This window comes from Neophocaena asiaeorientalis, unplaced genomic scaffold (genome assembly GCF_003031525.2).
Source record: "Neophocaena asiaeorientalis asiaeorientalis breed wild unplaced genomic scaffold, Neophocaena_asiaeorientalis_V1.1 scaffold258, whole genome shotgun sequence".
NCBI classification, from domain to species: Eukaryota; Metazoa; Chordata; class Mammalia; order Artiodactyla; family Phocoenidae; genus Neophocaena; species Neophocaena asiaeorientalis.
In genome coordinates, this window is record NW_020172591.1 from 503,452 (window position 1) to 528,356 (window position 24,905).

At 33.2% G+C, this 24,905-nt stretch overlaps 1 protein-coding gene across 2 annotated transcripts in view; it reads left to right on the forward strand.

Moving 5' to 3' along the window:
• Positions 1-24,905, forward strand: part of NBEAL1 (neurobeachin like 1) — a 172,453-nt gene that overhangs the window by 61,939 nt on the left and 85,609 nt on the right. Inside the window, exons 11-24 of one of the 2 annotated variants that reach the window (XM_024738332.1) lie at positions 3,285-3,368; positions 6,494-6,592; positions 6,684-7,264; positions 8,134-8,266; positions 8,894-9,013; positions 10,515-10,818; positions 13,501-13,586; positions 17,083-17,172; positions 19,660-19,828; positions 20,285-20,418; positions 20,894-21,053; positions 21,160-21,262; positions 21,864-22,020; positions 23,527-23,685. In XM_024738332.1, coding sequence (XP_024594100.1) covers positions 3,285-3,368; positions 6,494-6,592; positions 6,684-7,264; positions 8,134-8,266; positions 8,894-9,013; positions 10,515-10,818; positions 13,501-13,586; positions 17,083-17,172; positions 19,660-19,828; positions 20,285-20,418; positions 20,894-21,053; positions 21,160-21,262; positions 21,864-22,020; positions 23,527-23,685 — 2,379 coding nt within the window. Of the gene's footprint in view, positions 1-3,284; positions 3,369-6,493; positions 6,593-6,683; positions 7,265-8,133; positions 8,267-8,893; positions 9,014-10,514; positions 10,819-13,500; positions 13,587-17,082; positions 17,173-19,659; positions 19,829-20,284; positions 20,419-20,893; positions 21,054-21,159; positions 21,263-21,863; positions 22,021-23,526; positions 23,686-24,905 lie in introns of those variants that run through there. The other variant, XM_024738333.1, reaches the window with a different exon arrangement.

A 24,905-nucleotide genomic window follows, 5' to 3' on the forward strand; every position in this document is an offset into this window, starting at 1 on the left:
CTGAGAAAACAAACTCGGAGAATTTAAGTAGTTTTTCTTAAAACCAGACAGCTTATAAGTAGCAGAACCAAGATTCAAACGCAGGTTTCTGATTCCAAAGCCTGTATTGCGTACACTAATCTATTTTTAGGTTTAGCGTTACTTATGCTCTTGCATACCTTACTATTATCCATTTTATTTTATATTGCATTTTTTCAGCACATTACTGGATTTTTGTTTTCAATTTCTGAAATTATAGTAGTTCCTAAGAAGAACTTCCTTCTTAGGATGCTCTTGATAAATCCCTTTATAAATCTTAACTTTCTCTCCCTTTTCACTCTCATTTGAATTATTTTCCTCTTTACCCAAACTGTGACTGAAATCTTTTGGGATGCTGGGTTTTATTTATGTAAGCCAAACTACTTGATTCTTTCATTTCTTTCAGAAAAGGGCCGTCTCAATGTATGTCAGAGGTAATCCTAATCCATCTTTCTACTGTACAAAGTAGTATAAATTATGCTCAACTCTTGATAATTTTGGAGAATACTGTTAACAGAATTTTTAACAAAATGTGTGGTCAGATAAATTTGGGAAATACTACAGACTGACCTCCCTTGTCAAAGTACACATTAGCATATTCGAGACTCTGAGGAGCATTTCCAGAAAGACCCCTTTTTAAAGTTAGTTTAATAGCATTTCACACACCTATGTGGCTGCAGAACCCTTACTATACATTATTTACTACAGTATCTTTAGTCTGTCTCAATAGCAGTTTCCTTCTCTTCTATGAGTCATTCCCTGCTGATCCTTTAAGAATTCAGGAATATTAACTAAGTATTCCTAATAATTATTTAATTATTGCTGTTGTTTCTTATTTTGGTAACTTTGAGTTTCAGAGAGAAATAAATGATAAATTAATTACATAGTTTATGAACTAATGTTAGTTAGTAATCCAAAAAGTAGACAGTTGATTGTCATTTTAAGAGTGGTATACTTCATGAGTGGATTCTTGGATTTATTTCAAGAGATATGGAAATCCATTTAAGCTTCGCTTCTGCTTATAGGTAACAATTTAATGTTCTTTCTCCATTATTCTTGTCTCTGTTTTTAACAGCTATTTTTAAATGCTAACAGTAAGGTGGCAGACAAGAACGAGAAAGACCTTGCCAACAAATTACTGACAGAAATGAATGAGGACCAGGTATCTACAAAGCCTGCATCTTGTTTCAGCTGAAGTCCACAATCAGTCAATGGGAGCACCTATTCCTGTACTTTTCTTCTTATGTTTTAAAGTATACAAACATTATCTATTTCTAATCTTCATTAATTATTTTTGAAAATTGTTTAAAAATTCAAAAATAAATGCTTTCATCTAAAAGATAAATATATTGAAATCTTGGTGAGGGATATAAACGATCGATCGACAGGATTCCATCTATGTATGTGTGTCTTCTTTTCAGTTTGAGGAAATATAAAGTACAGGAATGGAATCCCAATATCAGTGCTGTCCACCTAGTGATGACTCCATATTTTGGGGGCTTCTTTTTCTAAGCATTGTGGTGTATTGGGACCTTAGGGCTTTGTTCGTGAATATGTTTGATCAGTTTTAATATCTTGATTCTTTGCCTCTTGTTGACAAATGATTATTATAATTCAATGGACAACCCAAATCTTGGAGGAAGGGAAGAAGATGCCGAGCTCTTTGAGTCTTAATTTAGCATAAAAATTAACTTCTTTCTTTTCTAAAAACTCACCTTTACACGGGTATAAGGCAGACATATACAATTTATCTTGCTTTTCACAGTACATTAGGCAATTTAGTTTGGCAAAAACTACCTATAAAAATTGCTTTGTTATTTGTCTTTCCCAAAATGTTTGTGAGAGAGCTTATGTGATATCTTTTATTAACATATTATTAGCATTATCTTAATGTCCAGGTGTATAAATAGAGCTGTGGTATAAAAAGAGACATGATAATCTTTTCTCTTCTGGATGTCAAATATCAATTACAGACTACCGTTCTGGATTTCCATATAAGTGTTAGTCCCTCTTAAAGTCTTCTTACATAGATTTATAAAATGTTATAATAATCTCTTAGAGGTTGACAATTAGTATTCCTGATTATAGGTACTATGATGCCTAGTCCTCTTCAATAAAGTCAAGAAAAAAATCTTAGTTGTATGATATTCTGTATTGCAGAATGTTTAATGCATATTATGTTTATTACACATGTCATATGTTTATTTTATGTAATAATGTTTAATAAACAAACAACATCAACAAAAACCAAGATACCAGCTTAAATAACTTGCCTGAAAATGATAGAGCTGAGCTCGCAATGACAAAGATCTTATCAGTCCCCCTTTACTCAGATCATTTTTAGTGGAAGGCAGAGAGGAAAATTCTATTTGTGGGGTAACGAGCTTCAAGTCATAGTAATATATTACCAAAAGCAGATTTGGGGGACTGGTAATTTTTACAACTTTCTAGTCCTCACACTATGCTTTCATGGTTGACTCAGTCTGTTGATATAACATTCACATTCAGTTTTTTTACATTGTTGATGTTCTATTTTGTTTTTGTTTCTTTTTCTATGAATGTACTGCCCTGAAATTTAACACATCTCTTCTTTATAATGAAGCTTAAACAGAAATAGACAAAATGGAGCTGGTATTTATTTTTTCTTACAACTTCTGGCATTAAAGCCTGCCTTCTCAAAAACATGACAGTGCTTATAGATACATATTTCATTTTCTGTTCTGCCTCAAATTTCTGCATTTTATATAAAAATAGATGTATGTTATTGTTTGCAAATGTGATTGATTGATAGATATATGCACATACCATTTCATTTATAACACAGGGTTTGGAAACTATATAGATAAGACTGTTTTACACATCTTATTATACATGCTAATGATATTTTAACCTAGGAAGTTTCAAGTGTATTTTTGAAGGAAAATTAAAACATACAAGAATTTCCCATGATAGCCCTCCCTCCCTTCCTCTTGAGATTGTCCATTACTTTTTAAAAGCATGTTTAAGCTTGGTGGGTTTTTTTCCTCCTCAAAGCATTTTAATATAATGAGTGAATGTAACCTTATTCTTCTTGACATACGGCTTATTTTCTGTCAAGTATGTAACTTTTCTTACAGGTTTTAGTGTTTCAGAGATCCATTTCATTGGAAGAGGAATGTATTGCATGTTAAATATTTTTTTGAGGTTTTCAGAAGAAAGGCTTCCTAACTGAATACAAATCTTGAATACATTTGTTAATTTCTTACCTTTTCTTCCTCCTCTGGTAGGTGTTTCAGGTACAGTTGGATTGTTTGGCTGTGTCAACAATTCAGGCTTTGACAGCAGTAATGCACAAATCTCCAGCTGCTAAGGTAAAACATATGTCCTCAAGCTCTAAAATGTTATTATAGATATACCTGTTTTCACTATATAATTCCCAAAGTAATGTATGAAAGTATAAAATACATAAGGTTTCACTCATGAAATAATTCACAAAATATCTCATCTTTGTGTAGGAATCACTTTGCTGATAATTTAAAAGACAGATGCCTATGGGCAGTACTTTGGGATTATTTAAAGCATTGATGACTGACTGCAAGCTCTAGGGATTTACAGCATCAGTCAACGAATGGGAAAAGAGCACTGGTGTTGAAATGTTGAAAGGATCATTTTAAGTGATTATTTGATCAGCGCATTTAAAGAATTAAATTTTATATCATAATTTTTCTTCATTAATAAAATAATCACTTTCACTATTTGGTCAGTTTATGACCATCTAGAATATGAAAAATTTTCACATGTGAACAGCCCTGTCAATTTGGGACTTGTTTTTCCAGATGGCCTTGGAAATTCTGCTTCTTTGTTTGTAGTCACTGACCCTCAGGATTTTCTTTCCCTTCTCATTCACTACCACTGACTCTGCCCTGCAGTCCACTTATGCTGATTCTGTGCTAGTAGTTTTCCCACTGAGTACTTTTAAGGATTAGTGACATCATCTGTGTAAAATGGTAAGCAGAGTGCCAGGCACAAGGTAAGTGCTTAATAAGTATGTGTCTATAATTATTTTTACCATTTTACCTTCCTATCCACCACTTCTAATATATTTCATTTAGTACCAGAAATAAATGAATTATTCCTTGTTCCCTAAGCCATGCTTTCAGTTGTATTTCTTACTTTCTATTGGTTTTTGTTAGGAGACTGACTTTCCCTATAAATGTTGCTATATATAACTCATGGTTAAATTCCTGCTGAATAGGCTTTTACAGCTATCACAGGCTGGCATGGAAGTCTAATCTCCATTTATAATAGTTACTTAAGGAAAAAATTATTTTAAGTTCTAAGTAATTGGTTTATGAATATAATAGATTGCCTATACTGTATTATGAAATTCAAACCTGAAATGATGTCCAGGTCTTTTTTAAATATAATTTTTTAAACTATGTTATGTGTTGCATGGCTTAAAATTCGAAAGATTATATTTTAAAATGCCTTTTGAAAAAAGACTTTTTTCCTATCCTTGGCCCACAGTCAACTAATTCCCCTTCCTAGAGACAACTAGTCATACTTGTTTAAATCTTTTGATTTTATAATGAGTGTATATATTTTTGCCTAACTTACTGGACCAATTTAGTATTGCTAGTTTTTTTTGTGTTCTTTACATTTTACCTTATGGCTTTTGGTACCCACTAGTCCAAGTGTGACTTAGAGCTTATTAAATTGAACTTCGTGCTCCAGATAATTTAGACCATTTAGATATTGGGTTGGCCAAAAGGTTCGTTCATTTTTTTCCCATAAGATGGCTCTAGTAGCACTTAGTTGTCTTTAACTTCATTTGAAACAGTTTTGCTAGATTGTATGACACCTGTCATATCAGAGTGCATTTTAAAAAGGACTTAACAAAATTGGTGAATTTTTGTATAGCCATTTTAATATTGAAGATGGAAGAACAAAAGCAACATTTTCGGCATATTATGCTTCATTATTTCAAGAAAGGTAAAAACGCAACCGAAATGCAAAAAAAGGGTTTGCGCAGTGTATGGAGAAGCTGCTGTGACTGATCGAATGTGTCAAAAGTGGTTTGCGAAGTTTCGTGCTAGAGATTTCTTGCTGGCTGATGCTTCACGGTCGGGTAGACCAGTTGAAGTTGATAGTGATCAAATGGAGACATTAATTGAGAACAATCAACGTTATACGCTGGAGATAGCTGATATACTCAAAATATCCAAATCAAGTGTTGAAAACCATTTGCACCAACTTGGTTATGTGAATTGCTTTGATGTTTGAGCTCCATATAAGTTGAGCGAAAAAAACCTTCTTGACTGTATTTCCGCATGCGATTCTCTACTTAAACGTAATGAAAACGTTCCATTTTTAAAACAAATTGTGACGGGTGATGAAAAGTGGATACTGTACAACAATGTGGAATGGAAGAGATTGTGGGGCAAGTGAAATGAACCACCACCAACCACACCAAAGGCCGGTCTTCATCCAAAGAAGGTGAGGTTGTGTATATGGTGGGATTGGAAGGGAGTCCTCTATTACGAGCTCCTTCCGGAAAACCAAATGATTAATTCCAACAAGTACTGCTCCCAATTAGACCAACTGAAAGCAGCACCTGACAAAAAAGCGTCCGGAATTAGTCAACAGAAAATGCATAATCTTCCATCAGGATAACACAAGACCACATGTTTCTTTGATGACCAGGCAAAAACTGTTATAGCTTGGCTAGGAGGTTCTAATTCATCTGCCGTATTCACCAGACATTGCACCTTCAGATTTCCATTTATTTAGGTCTTTACAAAATTCTCTTAATGGAAAAAATTTCAATTCCCCAGAAGACTGTCAAAGGCACTTGGAAGAGTTCTTTAATCAAAAAGGTAAAAATTTTGGGAAGATGGAATTATGAAGTTGGCTGAAAAATGGCAGAAGGTAGTGGAACAAAAGGGTGAATACATTGTTCAGTAAAGTTCTTGAAGAAAATGAAAAATGTGTCTTTTATTTTTACTTAAAAACTGAAGGCACTTTTTGGCCAACTCAATACAAAGAGCAGAGAGAAAACCGTACCCAGGTTTTTTGGCCACTACTCAAAATTGCCAGGAGTCTTTAATCTAGTTCTTTGAGGCTACTGACTCCTTTATTCCTAAAGTCTCCTCACTTTTTCTCCATTTTTGTTTTGATTTCAAGTAATATTGTACTAATAACAAATCAAGTGAAGAAAGTAAAGGGATCTTCAAGTAGTGTAACAATTTTATAATACACAGTCTTTGCTAATTCCATTTGTTTTACATTTTGGTATTTTATTGTAGCATTGTATTCCAGAAGGTATATGGAATATATTTAAGATGAAGACACCTGACTTAAGAAAACAGAAATATTGAACTCATAATCTTTTTAATATTGTTAATTAACTTAAATGGGTATTATTCAACATTTTTAGTATTCTAACAAATTCAGTCTTTGAAAATCTGTTTCGATGTATTGATTTCTCCTCTCTTAGGAAGTATTTAAAGAAAGAATTGGTTATACACATATGTTTGAAGTATTAAAATCACTGGGTCAGCCACCACTGGAACTACTTAAAGAACTTATGAATATGGTGAGTTTTTTTTTAGCTTTATTAGAAGAAGTTCCATCATCTTTGTATCAATGATGTTAACTAACCTTTTGTCTCTTGTGTTGCTTTACAGGCTGTAGAGGGTGATCACACTTCAGTTGGAATTTTGGGCATTAGTAATGTCCAGCCTCTCTTGCTTCTTATCCAGTGGCTTCCAGAGCTAGAATCCCATGACCTGCAAATCTTCATCTCTGATTGGCTGAAAAGAATTTGTTGTATTAATAGGCAAAGTCGAACTACTTGTGTCAATGCAAACATGGGAATTAGAATCATTGAAACCCTTAATTCCCATTCTTCCCTCCATCGAACTTGTGCTGAGAACTTGATTGCACTCCATGGTTCATTGGGGAGTCAGTCAGTGAGCTCAGAAGAAATCCGTCAACTACTAAGATTGTTGAGAGTGGATGAATCCGAGTACATTCACCCCTATACCACTCTTGTAACTCGAGCAATCCTGACAATGGCCCGAAAACAAAGTCTAGAGAGTGCACTGCAGTATTTTAATTTGTCACATAGTATGGCAGGAATTTCTGTGCCTTCCATACAGAAATGGCCAGGGTCTGCCTTTTCTTTCAATGCTTGGTTTTGCTTAGATCAGGATCAGTTGACTCTTGGCAATGCTAACAAAGGAGGAAAAAGAAAACAATTATACAGGTACTGGTACAAGTTATGGAATATAAATGAATACTGTCATAATATATGCTGTGAGTCTTAAACAGGAAAACGTTTTTCTAAGCATCTATTTTTTTATTCCTTGAATACCGTTTTTTTAAAAAACTTTTATTTTATTTTTATTTATTTATTTTGCGGTAGCGGGCCTCTCACTGTTGTGGCCTCTCCTGCTGCGGAGCACAGGCTCCAGACGCGCAGGCTAATCTACTTTTTAAATGTACAACAATTTATCTGAAGCCTCTCCTCCTTAGGGTGTACACAGTTTAATTATAAGTGCTTTGTTGCTTTCATAATAATAGTTGTATATCTCAAATATTTTGCTGGTTAAGTTCTGAAACTAATTTGGAAACAAAGTTCTTTCTTAAAATTATTGTAAAAGTGGAGGAAAAAGGAATAGTAAACTTGAAAATGAATGGTGATTTCTTTGTTCTATTGAGGATGCTACTATATATTTATATGAAGGACCAGAAAAACCTATGTGTTTCCAAACTTAGTTACTTCAGTAACTAATACATTTTAATATGCCTTGTGATTTTTTAAGACTTTATTCATTCTTTCTGAATCTCATTTGGAAGAATATTGAAGATTTGAAAGTTTATAGTTTTGCTAGAGTTTGCTAATGGCATTCTGTGTATAAGGCTACCTTTTATAATTTACTAAACTGCTATGCCCAAAAAAGATTTAAAAATCAACTTTGAGGCAAGGTGGGATTGATGGTGTGTGGCAGTAGAATGTAAGCCACAGTGTGTTTTGTAAAGATATTCATGGTGAAGTTATGGTTTTGTGTGCCCCAGTGATGATGAAACTGTACAACTGACTTCAAAAGTTCTGATAATACATACTTTTGTTAGCTTTTTTACAGGAAGTGGCATGGGTTTTGAAGCTTTTATTACCCATTCAGGTATGTTGGTTGTGGCAGTGTGCACGAAAAGAGAATATGCAACAGTTATGCTTCCTGACCACAGTTTCTGTGATTCCCTCTGGGTAAGGCTTTAGGGCATCACATCTAACTTCTGGGTTCTTTCCTTTTAAAAAAACACATGTTTGGTGTGTGTACATCAGGTGTTATCATCTGCTTGTTGAGAGTTGATTAATTTTATGTTAAAGTTCTATTCATGTTGAAGTTTACCTATAAAGGAGTTAATACCATTTATCATAATCTCAGCGGTAATCATTTTTCTGCTAAAAAAATTAGATTGAAATGTTATATTTCTTTCAAGTTTTCTAGAATCAAGTTTGCTTTTGAATTACAATTTAAAATGAGAGCAGAAATTGTTAAAAAACAATGCATTTCTGTTGCTTTTCTTAAAAAATAAAATGCTTCTCATTAGAAACATTAATTCTAAAGAACACTCATAGACTTGGAAAATGCAGAAAAGGTACTATGTTACAATTGTGTGTAGATTTTCTAGAATAGTCAGAAGCTCTTTTATAGTACTACAGGCAAAATTGTTACTTTAACAGCATCATTTTAATCAGCGTTTAATTATGCTTAAACTTACTGTTCTACCTTTCACACAAACTAGTTATATAGTAATACTCTGAAAACATTTGTTATTGCAAAGACTTAATGTAATTTTTACTTTTTAAATATATGTTTTACTTTACCAGCACAACATAACCATTGTTCACATGCCTGGAAAAAGGCCCTTTGGTCAGAGCCTTGTATATATCTATGACAATGGACAGCAGAAGGTCTCTGCCCCTCTGAGATTTCCTGCCACGAATGAAGTAAGCACATCTAACCTACTCTTTTTTTTTTTTTTAATAAATATTTATTTTATTATTTATTTATTTTCCTTTTTTTGCGGGGTGGTCGTGTCGGGTCTTAGTTGCAGCACATGGGATCTTTGTTGAGGCATACAGGGTCTTTCCTTAGGCACACGGGTTCTCTCTAGTTGTGGTGTGTGGGTTTTCTCTCTCTAGTTGTGACGCACGTGGGCGACAGGGCACGTGGGCTCCAGGGCGTGTGGGCTCTATAGCTTGCGACACGCGGGCTCTCTCATTGAGGCGCGCGGGCTTAGTTGCCCCATGGCTTGTGGGATCTCAGTTCCCTGAGCAGGGATCGAACCTGCGTCCCCTGCATTGTAGGGTGGATTCTTTACCACTGGACCACCAGGGAAGTCCCTAACCTACTCTTTATGGGACCAGTTGATTGCAAACTCTTGAAAATTTTTTCAGTTTAATGTATAAGCTTCTGTTTATTCTAAATATGTGCCTGTAAGTCTTAGTGTTTTCTGCATACTACGATATAGTATGTTAATATTTAATTCTGTTAGCCTGTCGTCATTAGATGAAGTCAGACAACATATAATAAAAAAAAACAATTCAAGGAAGAAACAAATGTAATTAAACTCTTAGAAGAATAGACCCGTAACAGGAAAGCCAAAGAAATTGAATAGAGCAGGACAAAGGATCATTTAATAAAGCTCTCCAGGTATACCAGATATTTAGATGCACTCTTTTCCATCATCGAATTTTTCATTGATTTGAAAACAATAATGAAGAAGCCTTAAATATTTACATTGTAGTTAGGGATAAGATAGAATTTATTTACTGAGGTGATTCTTAAGCAACATTAGTGTGAAAGTTCTTTGAGAATTTTTGGACGTTTTTGAAAGGGCCTTTTCTGAAGATAATGGAATGGATTCGATTATTTTCCAAGTCCTTCTAGGATTCCAGTAATTTCTTGTTGCTGTTCATGTCTATGATCACTTCAGGATAATCTGTAATTAGCAGTATTATACTGATGTGTAATTCTCTGCTTATAAATTTTAAGGGAGAAAGGTGGTTTTCTCTACTTTAGAATATAGTGAAGTAAAAAAGCTTTTACTAAGTACTCATTAAAATTAAATAAGTAAATTAAATTATGAGTAAATTAAACTCATTAAAATTAAATGCGTAAAATTAAATGAGTAAATTAAATTTAGTAAATGAGTATTTACTAAATACTTATTAAAATTAAAATTTAATTACTCATTAAAAATTCAAACTTTACGGAAGGATGTAAAGTGAGTTATAAAAGTAATGCATCCAAATCCCATAGGCCAAATGTAACATCTGTAATGATATCTTATGTATACACACACATGCACACAGCATGATCCACTAAAAACAAAACTTTGTTTTTCAGTGTATTGCTTAATTTTATGTACTGTTTTATTTTAAATATGAGGATAGAGATTTAATTAAAATGTGTAATTTATTATATTTGTTTGTTTCTTACTTTTAGCCTTTTATTTCTTGCTGCATTGGTTCAGCTGGGCAAAGAACCACCACTCCTCCACCATCCCAAATCCCAGATCCACCTTTTTCTTCTCCCATTACCCCTCATCGAACATCATTTGGTGGAATTTTGTCATCAGCTTCCTGGGGAGGAACAATGGAAAAATCAAAGTTGATTACCAAATTGATATCAGCTGGAACACAAGACAGTGAATGGGGGTGTCCCACATCTCTGGAGGGTCAGCTGGGGTCTGTTATCATCTTCTATGAAGCACTGCAGCCTCTTCAGGTGAAGGCATTATATTTAGCAGGTGAGCATGTACCCATCATACTGCCTAATTAAACTGAAATAGTTTTTTCTGTTGCCTAAATATATTCTGAAGAATATATTTGAACTAAAGAATGTACAGTTGGCCACTGAACAACTCTAGGGTTAGGGGTGCCAACCCTTCATGAAGTCAAAAATCCACATATAACTTATGTCGGCCCTCCATATATATGCAGTTCCTTTGTATGCATGGTTCTGCATCTGTGGATTGTGGTACTGTCTATTTACTATTGAAAACAATCCACATATGAGTGGACCTACACAGTTCACCTCATGTTGTTCAAGGGTCAACTATATTTGTTTTAACTGGAACTGAAAGGGAAGAAAAAGCCCACCACACATCGTACTTTTACTCCCCTTAGCTTTATTGAGATATTGACATTATAACATACATAAGTTTAAGGTATGCAATGTGCTGATTTGATACACGTATACCCTGCAAAATGATTACTGTAATAAAGTTGGTTAACACCTCCATACCCTCACATAATTACCATTTTTTAACGTGTGTGTTGATAACATTTAAGATTTACTCTCTTCACAACTTTCAAGTACATTATAATTAATTATAGTATACTATACATTTTTTGATATGCATAAAAAAACAAAACTTTGAGAAATATTTCAAATATCATCCATAATACTGCCTGTGTTAGTCTGTTAGGACTGCTATAATGAAATACCACAGACCAGATAGCTTAAACACTATTTTCTCAGAATTCTGGAAGCTAGAATTCAAGATCAAGTTTCCATCAGGCTTGGTCTCTAGTGAATCCTCTATTCCTGGCTTGTAGATGGCTGCCTTCTTGCTCTGTCCTCACATGGAATATGTTCTCTGTGTGTATGTGCAGAGAGAGATCTCTGCTGTCTTTTCCTCTTCTTATAAGGGGCCCTATTGAATTAGGGCCCGACTTTTATGACATCATTTAGCCTTAATTACCCTTTACAGGCCCTATCTCCAAATACAGTCACACTGGGGGTTAGAGCTTCAACATAGGAATTTTGAGTGGGCGGGTACACAATTCAATCTATAATACTGCCGGTGCTTTTGACAGATTTTAATACATTGATGAAACAAAGTGTAAGTTTGTCTTCATAAGAAGTCACACAACTGATTCTGGAGTCATATGAGTCTTATTCAAAACTTGTCATTTTTATAATTTATATAGTAATATATATGAAGAATTCATGAAGGCATTAGAATTAGGAGCTCTTGGATAAAATTACAAGTTTTTGTTTTGGCTTTTACTTTTTCATTTGGCTCTGATTTTATTTTTATTTTTTGGGTTTTTTTTGGTTGTTCTTTTTCGCGGTACGTGGGCCTCTCACTGTTGTGGCCTCTCCCGTTGCGGAGCACAGGCTCCAGACGCGCGGGCTCAGCGGCCATGGCTCACGGGCCCAGCCGCTCCACGGCATGTGGGATCGGACCGGGGCACGAACCCATGTCCTCTGCATCGGCAGGTGGACTCTCAACCACTGCGCCACCAGGGAAGCCCTTGGCTCTGATTTTAAAGATACACACTGGTTGTTATTGGATCATAACTATTTGCAAAATTCAGGAGTTAAGCCTATAAGTAGTTATGTATATTAACTCTGCAGCTTAGCTTATTATTTGTCAGAATGTCTCTTTTTAGATTACATGGAGTTTTGAGATGGATGTCTCTGTCCACACTTAAAAAGTTTGTATTAGAACCTTGTCATTACTTTAAAACTCACCAAAGTATTTGAAGTTGACCTTTAATCTAAATAAATTCCAAGTTAATAATAAGTCATTTGGTGTAGTCATTATAGCTATATAGTTTGGATTTTGCTCTTACAATTTTCCTACTTAAAATTCTACTCTTATAAATAATAATTATTTGTTATGTATTATAATGATTATTTTTAATGGCTACATAATATTTCATTAGATTCATAATGCATGATTTACTTAGGTTGTTTATAATTTTTAATAGTTATAAACTTCAAAGATTAAATATGATGAACTATTGTACCAATTTTTTTTTTGTATTTTGATGGATTTGCTTATGATAAGTTCCCAGGATAAATATTCAAAGGGTGTGAATATTTTTATAGCTCTCAATACATGTTACCTACTCAGTTTTCATAACAGATATAACAATTGACAGTGCCTACCAGTAACACATAAGTATATCCAACTCACTACAGCCTCATTAAGATGGAATGGTAAATACTGTTTCCTCCATTTTTTGATGTCAAATGGAACCTTGCTTTAATTTGTAGTTTTGTTTTTGTTTTTTTTTTTAGTAAGGTCAAGAGTTTTTTCCTACTCATTTGCTGTTCCATTTCTGTGATATCTATTCACATTATTGATTGGTTGTTTTGCTGTTTTATCTTACAAATTTGAATTGTTTTACATTTGATAAATGTATTAACTTTGTTATGTTTTATATTAGTTTTTATTGCTATATAAAATTTCCTTTCTGTAGTAGAGATTGATCTACCCCCTCTCCGAACTTTACTAGGTGTTAGACGAATTGGATGTGATATAAAAATAAAGTACATTTTGGCTAATGTGTTTTAACTGTGTTATATAAGAAGCTTGAAACAGCTTAATTAAAATTTTTTTTCTGATTACACAGACCTGAGGAGGCCATATATATTCAATGATTTGTGTGTGTATGTGTGTATAAATAATTTTCAGGTCCAAACTGTTTAAGCCCTTGGAAATTTCAAGAGTCTGACATGGCTGACCTGCCTGGTAACATCCTTCTTCACTACACTGCAAAGGTCAGAGTAAATGCATGGACTGTCCATCTAGCTGTAACTATGCTGTGAACTAAAATTCCATTTTTATTCCTTTTGTCATTTCAGTGGGTAATTGAGAAGAAGGGGCTTGAATTACTGTTAAAAATTATTAATTTTCAAAAGAAGATGAGAAGCAGTAAAAATTAAGCTGCAGTTCTCAGCTATGGTTCAAGCGTTATCATTATGTCATCCCAGTCGTATGAATGGAAATGGTTGTAGTGGGAATTTGTACTAATGAATCAAATTCAGTAAATGAAATTGTTTAAACGTATTCTTCTTTTTTGGAAGGAGAGTTGAAACAGAATTGTGCTCAACTTTTTCTTTGTTTATTTTTTAAATTTTTTGGCTGCGCGGCTTGTGGGATCTTAGTTCCCTGACCAGGGAATGAACCTGGGCCCTCGGCAGAGTTCTAACCACTGGACTGCCAGGGAATTCCCTGTTTATTTTTAAAATGTGGTTAACAAGAAAACAAAAGAAATGTTTACATCAGAAGGAGAAGAAAAGCTACATATACACATACCATGCCTAGTCCTTTTTCCTTCAAGAAAAGTCATTTATCTAGTGAAAGTAATTGAGGTTAGCAAGGGCTGAGGGAAAGATCAAAGGTAGAACTGGGAGGAAGAAAAGGGAGAAGTGGCATAAACAATATTAATTGCCTTTATTATATTTAATGTTACTTTAACCCAGAAGTTGCTTCTGTTGTGTGATATTATACATCATAGACCTTTCCCCCCCTAGTTGAACCAGCTAGTACATGGTCATAATTTATTACTTTGAACACTTGTTTATGTGTAATTTAATAAAATTTACTTGTCAGGTGGTATTTCCCCTTAACTTTTAATTTTGATTAATTTCAAACCTAGAGAGAAGTTGAAAGAATGGTAAAGTGAAATCCTGTATACTCTTTACCTAAATTCACCAGTTACTAACATTTTGCTGCACTTGGTCTTCATCTGTCTATCTCAAATCATTTGTGAAAGCAGATCAACATAGCAATCAAGACACTTTACTCCTAAACTTTACAACATAATCATTAACCTCCCTGAGAAAATGATCAATAATTCATGTCCTTTACAACACATGTTCAAATTTTCCCCAAACTATTTGTTTAACCTTTTAAAAATTTAATCTTGGATCCAGTTGAACATTGCATTGGTTATAATATCTCTTGAGTCTCTTATTTTTTATTCGTTTGGTTTTTATAATACTTTTTCCCAAAGATATACATGTTTGTTTACCAAACTAGATTTTAACTTATTTCCTGGCAGGGACTATCTCTTTTTTTTATCCCCCAGGGACTATCTCTTATACTTATTTTCATTACAACTATTCCGTATAGCTGGATAGGAAATAATTGGACTTAATCTCACTAATTGGTGACATGTCTAGACATGTGATGACTAACTGAGCCTTTTTGGCATATCCTTTTTTCAAAGTAACTTTGATTTTAATAATATTAAGGTTGAATTTTTACTTTTGGAAGTAAAAATTCTGTAATATTTAAAATAGCTGTTTTTGGTCACAAAACCCGATATGACAAATATATACAATAAAACAGTTTATTGGAGGAACATTTCTTGAAAATGGTAACATATCATGATACAAGAATTCTGTGGTTAAATAACGTTGAGGGAATGTTGCATTCTGTATATCCTTCTTGGAGATGGATTATACACTTGAAAAATTCTGCTTATAAAGAAACTAGTTCACATTTGTTTTATCCTACTTTTTCACCAGTTATTTGAACATAGAACACATTTTGATTTTCATTTCACTTATTAACTAGTGGTAGTTTGGGAAAAGCTACTCCAGGGAATTTTAGCAGTCAACAGTTTTTCATCTTTGTACTTATTTGTAGGAGGTGTTTAACCATCAATTTAAAATTTTTTGAGTGTTCTCTTTGTGCCAAGAGTTGTCTGAACTTTTAAGATACAAAGATGAGTAAGTTAAAACCTCTGGCTTTAAGAAACTTACAATCTAAAGTGAAATAAATGTGTAAAAAATAAGTGCAATATAATTTTATAAACATTTTTTAGCTACCATTTATTCGGTGTTTACAATGTATTAAGCACTATGCTAAATGTTTCACATGTACTGTTTCACTTAATCTTTACAAAAGCTCTGAAGGTTATATTGTACTCTTTGTATCTTTTCTAAGCTCTAGTTGTCTGAGGCTGAGGAAAGATAAGTAACTTGCCTAGCCTCATAATTCTAGTTAATACCTAACCTGTTTAATGCTTAACCACTATACAATATTTTTGTGTTGGAATTATATACAGAATACAGTGTGGGTACAAAGGAAGAGTGGTTGGTTCTTCCAGGAGGATAGAATATCATAGAAAAGATGGTTTGATTTGTGTTTTAAAAGGCGGAGTAAAGGGAGGGATGTTCAGTGAGCAACACCTACAAAGGCATAGAACGTAAAGCTGGATTCTGTGTGTATTTGGGTATAGGTCACTGAGTGGGAGCAGTTGGCCAGAAATGAAGTTAGAGGGCCAAGTGGAGGCCAGATCATAGCAAACCTCTTACGCCAGGCTAAATAGTAGGCAATGGATAGGATTTTAAGAAGAGTGATATGATCAGGTTTGCATTTTAGAAAAAGGTCTTGAGCTACAGTGTCACAGTTGGATTGGAGAGAGAGACTGGAGGCAGTCATACCATAGGGAGATTACTGTGTTCGGACAGGTCATAGATACATAGTACCAAACTAAGGTAGTAATAGGAGAAAGACTTTTCTGTCTCGGAGGCTAATACAGTTTACATTGAGTTAAATGTAAACTCAATTTACATTTACTTTATTAAATCAATTTTTCTCAGTTGCCTTAAGAGAAAAGCAACAACCACATCATCTGTGCTAAAATTTGTAGATTTCTTTATTTTCTTTTGGACTGGGGATTAGACTCAAGAATGTTTCATTATCTGCCAGTTCACAGGTTACATGTGAGGTTCCCTGGTTTATAAACCTTTATGGAAGTTAACAAATAACTTTAACAGTTTCTAGAGTTGCAGACAAAGCTCTTAATTTGAATATAACTAAAATTGTCAGTCAGTAATATAAGGGAAAATAATGTCTTATGCCTGTGATTTGATTTTTGTATTGTGATATAATTTTCTGTACTAATGGGAATAAAACATTGAATTTTTTAAAAAGTCAAAAATCTGCTTGCATATATTGGTTTAGAATAGAAGGAATTTTAAACTATGTGATTGGTAAATGGTAAGTTCTAGCTAATCCTTATCTGTCAGATGACAAGCAGCAGTGACCTGCATTTGATGAGTGAGTGCATTAGAATCTAGTCCCTGATTCTTTTAAAAGACAATCAGAGAATAGTAATACTAAACTTAATATTGTAAGCATCTTATCCTTGACTATACTATATACCTTTTAAAATTATGGTGAAATGTTCCATATATAGTTAAAGTTATGTTTTGTCTTCATTGTTCTTAGCTGTTTGCCATATTTTTCTTTTATTTTTAGGCCTGCAAAAATTCAATCTGTCTTGATTTATCTACTAATTGTTTGCATGGAAGGTTAACAGGAAACAAAGTAGTAAACTGGGACATTAAGGTAAGTTAATGATGAACGATGGGCAGTGTATTATTTATTTAAGTGTACTGATCCTTTAAAAACTTTTGTCTTTTGAGCACCACCAGATTGATCTGAATAAGTCCTGTTTAAAATGTTTGCAGGTACGCAGTTTGAAGGATAAATAAATAAGTAGTTGAATGACTATTTGATTTGTTTGTAACGTAATTACCTTTTTAAACTATGCCATGAGCTTAGCAGTTTTCATAAGAAAAATATGCTGCCCTCGTTAATAGCTCCACTTTTAAGGTATTTAATCCCTAAAACTATGTAACAGATTTCAACCCCTCAGAGACTTCTTTGATTATCCCTTTTCTCCTATATCACATTCGTCTCCTGTCCATCAGCTTTAAACAAACTTAGATCTTTCCTCTCTGAGGTTAAAGATGAGTAATTTTTCCTCTTCTTCATAACCCCGTCTAGCCATTATATCTTGTCTGCCTTTTTCATGTGCCTCATATTTATGTCTTAGCTGGATGTAGTGTCTTTGCTTCGATTTAAAGGCCTCTACTTATTTCCCAAGATGGAGTTAACTATTCTTGTCATGAGTACCTATAGCAGTTTCTATTATTTCACTTATCATGGTGAATAGTTAACTGTTTGCTTGCTTGATTCTCCAGTAGTCCTTAAGAACTTCAAAGGAGGGAACACTGCTTTTTCCCCCAGTGCCTGGCACAGGGATACATAATAACATTGTTGACTGAGTGATTAAACTAGTAAAGATTATTTGGGCTAATGTGAAAGTCAGAGATATCCTATTTCTAAAATACAGGATTTCCTTAAAAGATAAATAGAAATTACAGCCTAAGTAAAATAAAAATAAATATAAAAGTTATACTGGAACTTGCTGATAAATCAGCAAAACAACAACAACAAAACTTTTGTCTTCTAGTCATTTAATACCAATTAAATATGCTTATTGTTTCAATGAACAGAAATCATTAGGATAATTCTTTTATGTAAAAATGAATCCATAAGTTTGTATTAATCTCATGTTATTCATGTGGTATAAAGCTTTTTTCTCTTTGACTTTGAGATAAGAACACCTATTCTTACCTGTTAACATAGTAAGATTTATGACTTGTTTGCCAATTTGTAAGTTTTTTTAATTTGAATTTTATTGTATTTATTTTTATACAGCATGTTCTTATTAGTTATCTATTTTATACATGTTTCTCTAGTAATTAGAGATGTTGAGTAGCTTTTCATGTGCCTCTTGGCCATCTGTATGTCTTCTTTGGAGAAATGTCTATTTAGGTCTTCTGCCCATTTTTTGATTGGGTTTTTTGTCTTTTTAATATTGAGCTGCATGATCTGTTTATGTATTTTGGAGATTAATCCTTAGTTGAGATAAGGACACTTATTCTTACCTGTTTACATAGTAAGATTTATGACGTGTTTGCCAATTCGTAAGTTAACTTTTGATGTCATGTATAAGATTGGTTTTATAAGGATAGTTTTATGGATTACTTATATAGAGAAAGCTGATTATTTGCGTTATACATTATACTTGAAAATCAAAGCAGTCTTTGTTGCCTTGAGTATAGATATGTAGAAATCAAAAAGGAACAGAATTATCAAGAACAAGACTATTGCTTTTTTATACTGTAGCAAAATCAAAGCCAAAAAAAGTTAAATGACATGACAACTGGGAAAAAAAACACTTCCCATCCAAAATTCTAGTTTACTTACTGTAAAAAGCCCTTAAAAATCAATATGAAAAACAGGCAAAGACTATGAAGAGGTGGTTTACGGACTTAAGGTATGTAAACACGGCAGTTCAGAACATTTTAGCAGTTAATAATAGCTAATCTTATATAACACCCATTGTATGTCAGGCACTAAGCACTTTTCATGTATTAGATTATCTCATCCTTGTAACAACTTTACAAAGTGGGAATTAATATTATCCTCATCTTACAGATGAAGAAACTGAGGCTAGGGAAATTAGTAACTTGTCTAAGATACTGAATATATTTTGTTAAGCTATCCAGAATAGTCAGTCACTTTGAACTTCAGTTGAAGCCACTCACTCCACCTTTTTTGTAAACTTAAAGTAGAGGAGTCAGTCATATTTGTACTGCAAATACATTCTTTTTTTTCATGACTTGTTCTCCTGTTTGTTGTGACTAATTGCCTTGTGACAGTTGTTACCTCTTATATCACTAGTGTTACGTTGTGAAGTCTACTTATGGGGTCATGTTTAGATTGCCTATGTTGGGAATTCGTAAACTTGGGAAAACAAAGGTGTATTGAAATGGTCTGGCCTTGTCTCTTGAGTATTGATTTTGGTGACCCTTGAGACTGCTCTTTAAAGCATATGCCTGTAGAAGGGTTCCTTTAGCTTAGGCCATCATATACTTTACTTAAAGGTTTAGCAAATTGTAACCTCATACATGCTGTGTAGGTATTAAATGAGAAAATTGCCTGTGTTTTATAAGATTAAAAAATTGTAGTTTCCTCTTTCAGGACAGCATAAACTGCATAGGTGGAGTAAATGTACTTTTTCCTCTAATGGAACAAATCAGCCACTTTGGCGAAGGACAGATTCCTGAGGGATTGAATGAAAGCACAGTTCCTGAATTGATAACACCTGTAGAAGGAGATTGGGTGGTATTGAACTCCACAAAGGCATCAGGTATTAAGCTGAAATTAACGTGAACTAGTCATTGAGAAACTTGAGAATTAATTGAAAGATAGATTGAAATGTCTTGCTACCATGATGAAGAAACTTAACCATTTGAAGCTGAAGTAGTCCATCCCTAATTTTACTAATGGAGTTCAGAAAGTGCATAATACTTCAGTGAAAACACTTAAGATGTTGATTATACTCTTGACTATCCTTAGTTTGTACTGTTAGCAGAAATCAGACAACATTGTTAAATTTATGGTAGAGAAAATATTTACATGTTCATATAAGTATATAATATGCAGTCACTGATTTCTCTGATATTTATGTTCTGCAAGTGACCTTTGGATGCAAATTCCTGAACCAAATTCCTTGTTTGTTATAATATGCATATGATATAGAACATGTGATACAAAAGTGATTAGCATAATTATGATAATTAATGACATCTTCACAATTCCACAGAGTCAAGACTAGAGAGAAATTTAATTGCAACATTTATCTTGATTGTGAAACACTTTATTCAAAGACATCCTATTAACCAGGACAATCTTATTCACTCCCATGGAGTTGCCATTCTTGGTGCCTTACTTCAAAAGGTGAGCTAGTCTAACATTATGTAGATGTGACTGATGATTGTAATTACCAGTTAGTGTTGAGGTTTTTTTCTTTCCAATAAATAAATATATGTATATATTTTTTATTGAATATATTTTGAAAATTATACTATTATAGCTTAAGTTATATTAATGGATATAATTTATTTCACAAGCCGCTTTTTAAAACTTGAATCACCTTATACAAGAACTACATATCTTACATAACAGTGTATAATCTTTGATATAAGGACCTTGTGTGTTAACTTTGGTATTTGGGATATTTCATCATTTAAAGACACTATTTTAGGAATATGTTCTAGAGTTACATCAGAAAAAATAATGTTTAAATTGTTTATATTTTTCTAACCAAGCGTTTTATATTTAGTAGATGTTCTGAATTAATCATTTCAAATTATATCTTAATGACAGTTATTTAAACTGAACTTTACAGAACCCTCTTCTATTTGGATTTCAGGTGCCAAGCACCTTGATGGATGTTAATGTATTGATGGCAATTCAGTTACTCATTGAGCAGGTATCATTAGAGAAAAATATGCAGCTCCTGCAACAAATGTATCAGTATTTACTCTTTGACTTCCGTATTTGGAACCGTGGCGATTTTCCCTTTCGAATTGGTGAGAGCAGGCTGTTGGATAAATTTTATAGTTGTTTTAGAAATGTATTACTACTTATGTGACTTTATTTTAGGTATATAATTGAAGAGTGAACTTTCTATTTTAGGTCACATACAGTATCTTTCCACCATCATCAAGGACAGCAGGAGAGTTTTCCGAAAGAAGTATGGTGTACAGTTTCTCCTAGATACACTTAGGATTTATTATGGGTATGATATCCTTACTCCTTCTCAGTTTGATATTGTTTCTGTTACTTGACTGGAACATCTAGATTGTTTATTTTCCAGCAGTTCTAATACCTTTAACTTCAGAGAGCCAGGATGTTGTGGAGGTTAAAATGATGAACAGTGGATCACATACACTGGGTTTGAATATTATGTTTCATTAATTGTCTAGCCATAGGCAACTTACTCAACTTTTCTGTGCTAAAGTTTTCTGCTTTGTGACAAGGAGATAATAAAACTGTATGACTTCCTATGGTTGTTTTGAGGATTAAATTAAATGATTTAATAATGTGTAAAGCACATGGAACTGTGTCTGCTACATAGTATTGCATAAATATAAGCTGTTTTAACAATTTTTGTCTTAGTATTGCATAAATATAAGCTGTTTTAACTATTTATGTCTTTGTCATTGCAACTCCTAACTTCAAAAGGTTTTCCTTAAAAAGAAAAAGAAGCCAAAGATGCTGTGAATTCTAATAATTACACGGAAACAACTTCTTTTAAACTATGAAATCTTTTATATATAAAAGTACAAAAATATAAAAATTTAAAATTTCAATTCTTGCCCATTTACTTTCTCTTTCAGGAGTGATAGTAAATATAGTGAGCTGTCTCTAGATGATATTCGAACAATAAGGACTTCTTTGTATGGACTAATTAAATATTTTCTGTGCAAAGGCGGAACTCATGAAGAGATACAAAGTATTATGGGTTATATATCTGCTATCAATGAAGAAGAACAGGTATTATGCTCTGGATAAATCTGTTATTACTTTTTAATAATTAAGTTGCTATATCATCTACTTTTAAACTTACATGTAATATAACATTTTAAGAGTAAAATGTTTATAGTGTCACATATAATATTATTAAGCAGTTAAAGAGGTAAATTTTATCTCCTAACTGAAAGTTTAATAAAATAAATGGCAGTGTAATAAAACATTTATTTTCTAGCTAATAGTAAAATATTAGCTAGAAAACAGTATGTGGAAATACTTGTTCTGGCAATTCTAAAATCTGTTTTCGTAGGCCACATGATGTATATTTAACTGTTATCAAAGTTACTAGGCAGATTTGTAACATGAATTTTAATACATCATAGGTTCGTAAAAATTTTGCATAAAGAGTAAATTATAACTGTATTTCTATTTTTAAATACTTCTATGTACACTATTCATTTTTACCTCAGAACTGCCCTTTAAGACAGTGGTTCTCAATGTATGGACCCACTTACCTGGGAATTTTTTAGAAATGCAAATTATGGCCAAATCAAGCCCTCCAGGTGATTCTGATGCATGGTAGAATTTGACCACTGATACAAAATATACAGACCAGGAATTATTCTTCTCATGTGCACATTTGGAAATATATGTTCAGAGAGATTAGGTGACTTAAAAAGTTACACAGCTGATATACCTGGAAAAATAACCCAGGTGTATTTACTGCTCTTTCTGTGCTCTTTCGGTATACCACTCTCAACACCAAATCTGAGCATCCTTGATTTATGTTGACTCAAATATTTTGCCCTCTATCATGATATATGCATTGTGTACTCAGTGGTTATATGACTTCATAATTGGTATTATATAGAAGAGTTAACTTAGGCTATTTCCTTATAAGGTTGAACTACTTCAAAAGCTTCTCATATTTAGAATAATGAATAATCATCTTATTTCATGATAGCTGTATTGTCACCTGCTATGATTCATTGCCAATGATATTTTCTTGGTCAATTTAGTCAAACAATTATTTATTGAACACTTTTATTATACATATACATAGAGTAATACTAGATATTGTAGGTATTTAATGATGAAAGAAGTATCATTCTTATTTTTAGCCTAATGGAGGCAGGGATAGATAAGAAATGTTTATAAATAATTATGAAACAAAAGGAGTATGATAATATCTATAAAAGAAATATGAAGTCCCATGAGGTTTTCACTGGAGAGTGTTACATGTTGAGGAGACTAGGAACGGCTTCATGGAAGAGATGGCTTTTCATATGGACCAAGCAGGATAGGAATGGTTCAGCGGGTGAATGTGAGTAGTGAGAGGATATACAAAAGGAAATGGAATAAGCCAAAAGCCTAATGGAGGAAAGGCAAGGACGGTTCAGAAGACATCAAATAATCCAGTTAAGCTAGAACATGAGGGTATAGAGGACTTAAATAACTATTTGTGGTTTATGACTTTATTTATGCTTCCATATAATGAGTGTGGTTGTTTGTGTTGCTTAATTTTAAAAGCTTTTTGGAATTTTGGACATACTCTTCAGTCTCCTACGAACCAGCCCAACTAGAGGTCAACTCTTCTTACTGCTGTTTGAACCAGGAAATGCTGACATACTTTATGCCTTGCTCTTAAATCAGAAATACTCTGACAGACTAAGAGAAATCATTTTTAAGGTACAAACATGTCTTAAGAGTCTTTATATTTGGGGACATTTGTGGGTGTATGCATTTACATGGAACATATCCATTCTATGAATGTAAATTCTTTTTTTCATGTCTACTTCCATCTAATTTTAAATTGTTCAGTTTGTTTTGATATATATTTATCATGTTTTTGTTGTTTATGTATTTTAAAACTAATTATATTGTAATCTTATCAATAATTTCAGTGGAAAATCTACTCTGCCATACTAACGTAGAACCTCTTATCCCCCTTTTGACTTACAGTGGGTCTGTGTGGCAGATCATACTAAGCTTATTTAGCATCCACTGTTTATCAGGCACTAAACCCTTTTTATATATTAGTTTACGTAGCTCTTGCAGCAACTTTATGAAGTGGATATTATTATTATCCTCATTTTACAGATGAAGAAACTGAGGCAGAGAAATTAATAACTTGCTAAAGGATGTAGGACATATTTTATTAAGCTATCTAAAATATCCCAAACTTTGAACTTCGGCTGAAGCAGCCCACTCCACCTTTTCAGTTAACTAAAATTAAAGAAGGCGGTCATATTTCTGCTGCAAATACATTTTTTTTTCATGATTTATTCTCATGTTTGTTATGCCAAATTGCCTGTGACATTTGTTTCCCCTTACATCATTAGTATGACATTATAAAGTCTACTTGTGGGGTCATGTTTGGATTGCCTATGTTTGGAATTCTTAAACTTTGGAAACAAAAGTGAATTAAAAGTGGTCCTACATAGTCTCTCTTGAATATTGGTTATGGTTGACCCCTGAGGCTACTCTTTAAAACATCTGCCCACACAGGGTTCCTATATGGAGATTTAATGTTATTTCTTCAAAAATGGCCTTGCAGGGTTGTTCATGATATTATTTTGCCAAGATTACCCTTTCCATATAGGCTTTCAGTATCTCACTTTGTAAAAGATTGATCTAACTCCAAGAAGTATGGGGTTACTAATTCATTCTTCCATTTTAGCATATGGATGGGTTGCTTCACAAAGTATTTCCTCGTTGTTGAAAATTATTTTGACAACTGTCACATAAATAGATTACTAGATTGATCTAGAAGTATCTCTGTTTTCTTTCAGAGCACACCTTTGTTCCTCTTGCAAGCTACAGGATTTGTTTCCATCTACACCGTAGCCATTAAAAGAAATTTTTAAAGTATTCCTTTCATCTACCAAGAAATTTATATAAACTAGGGT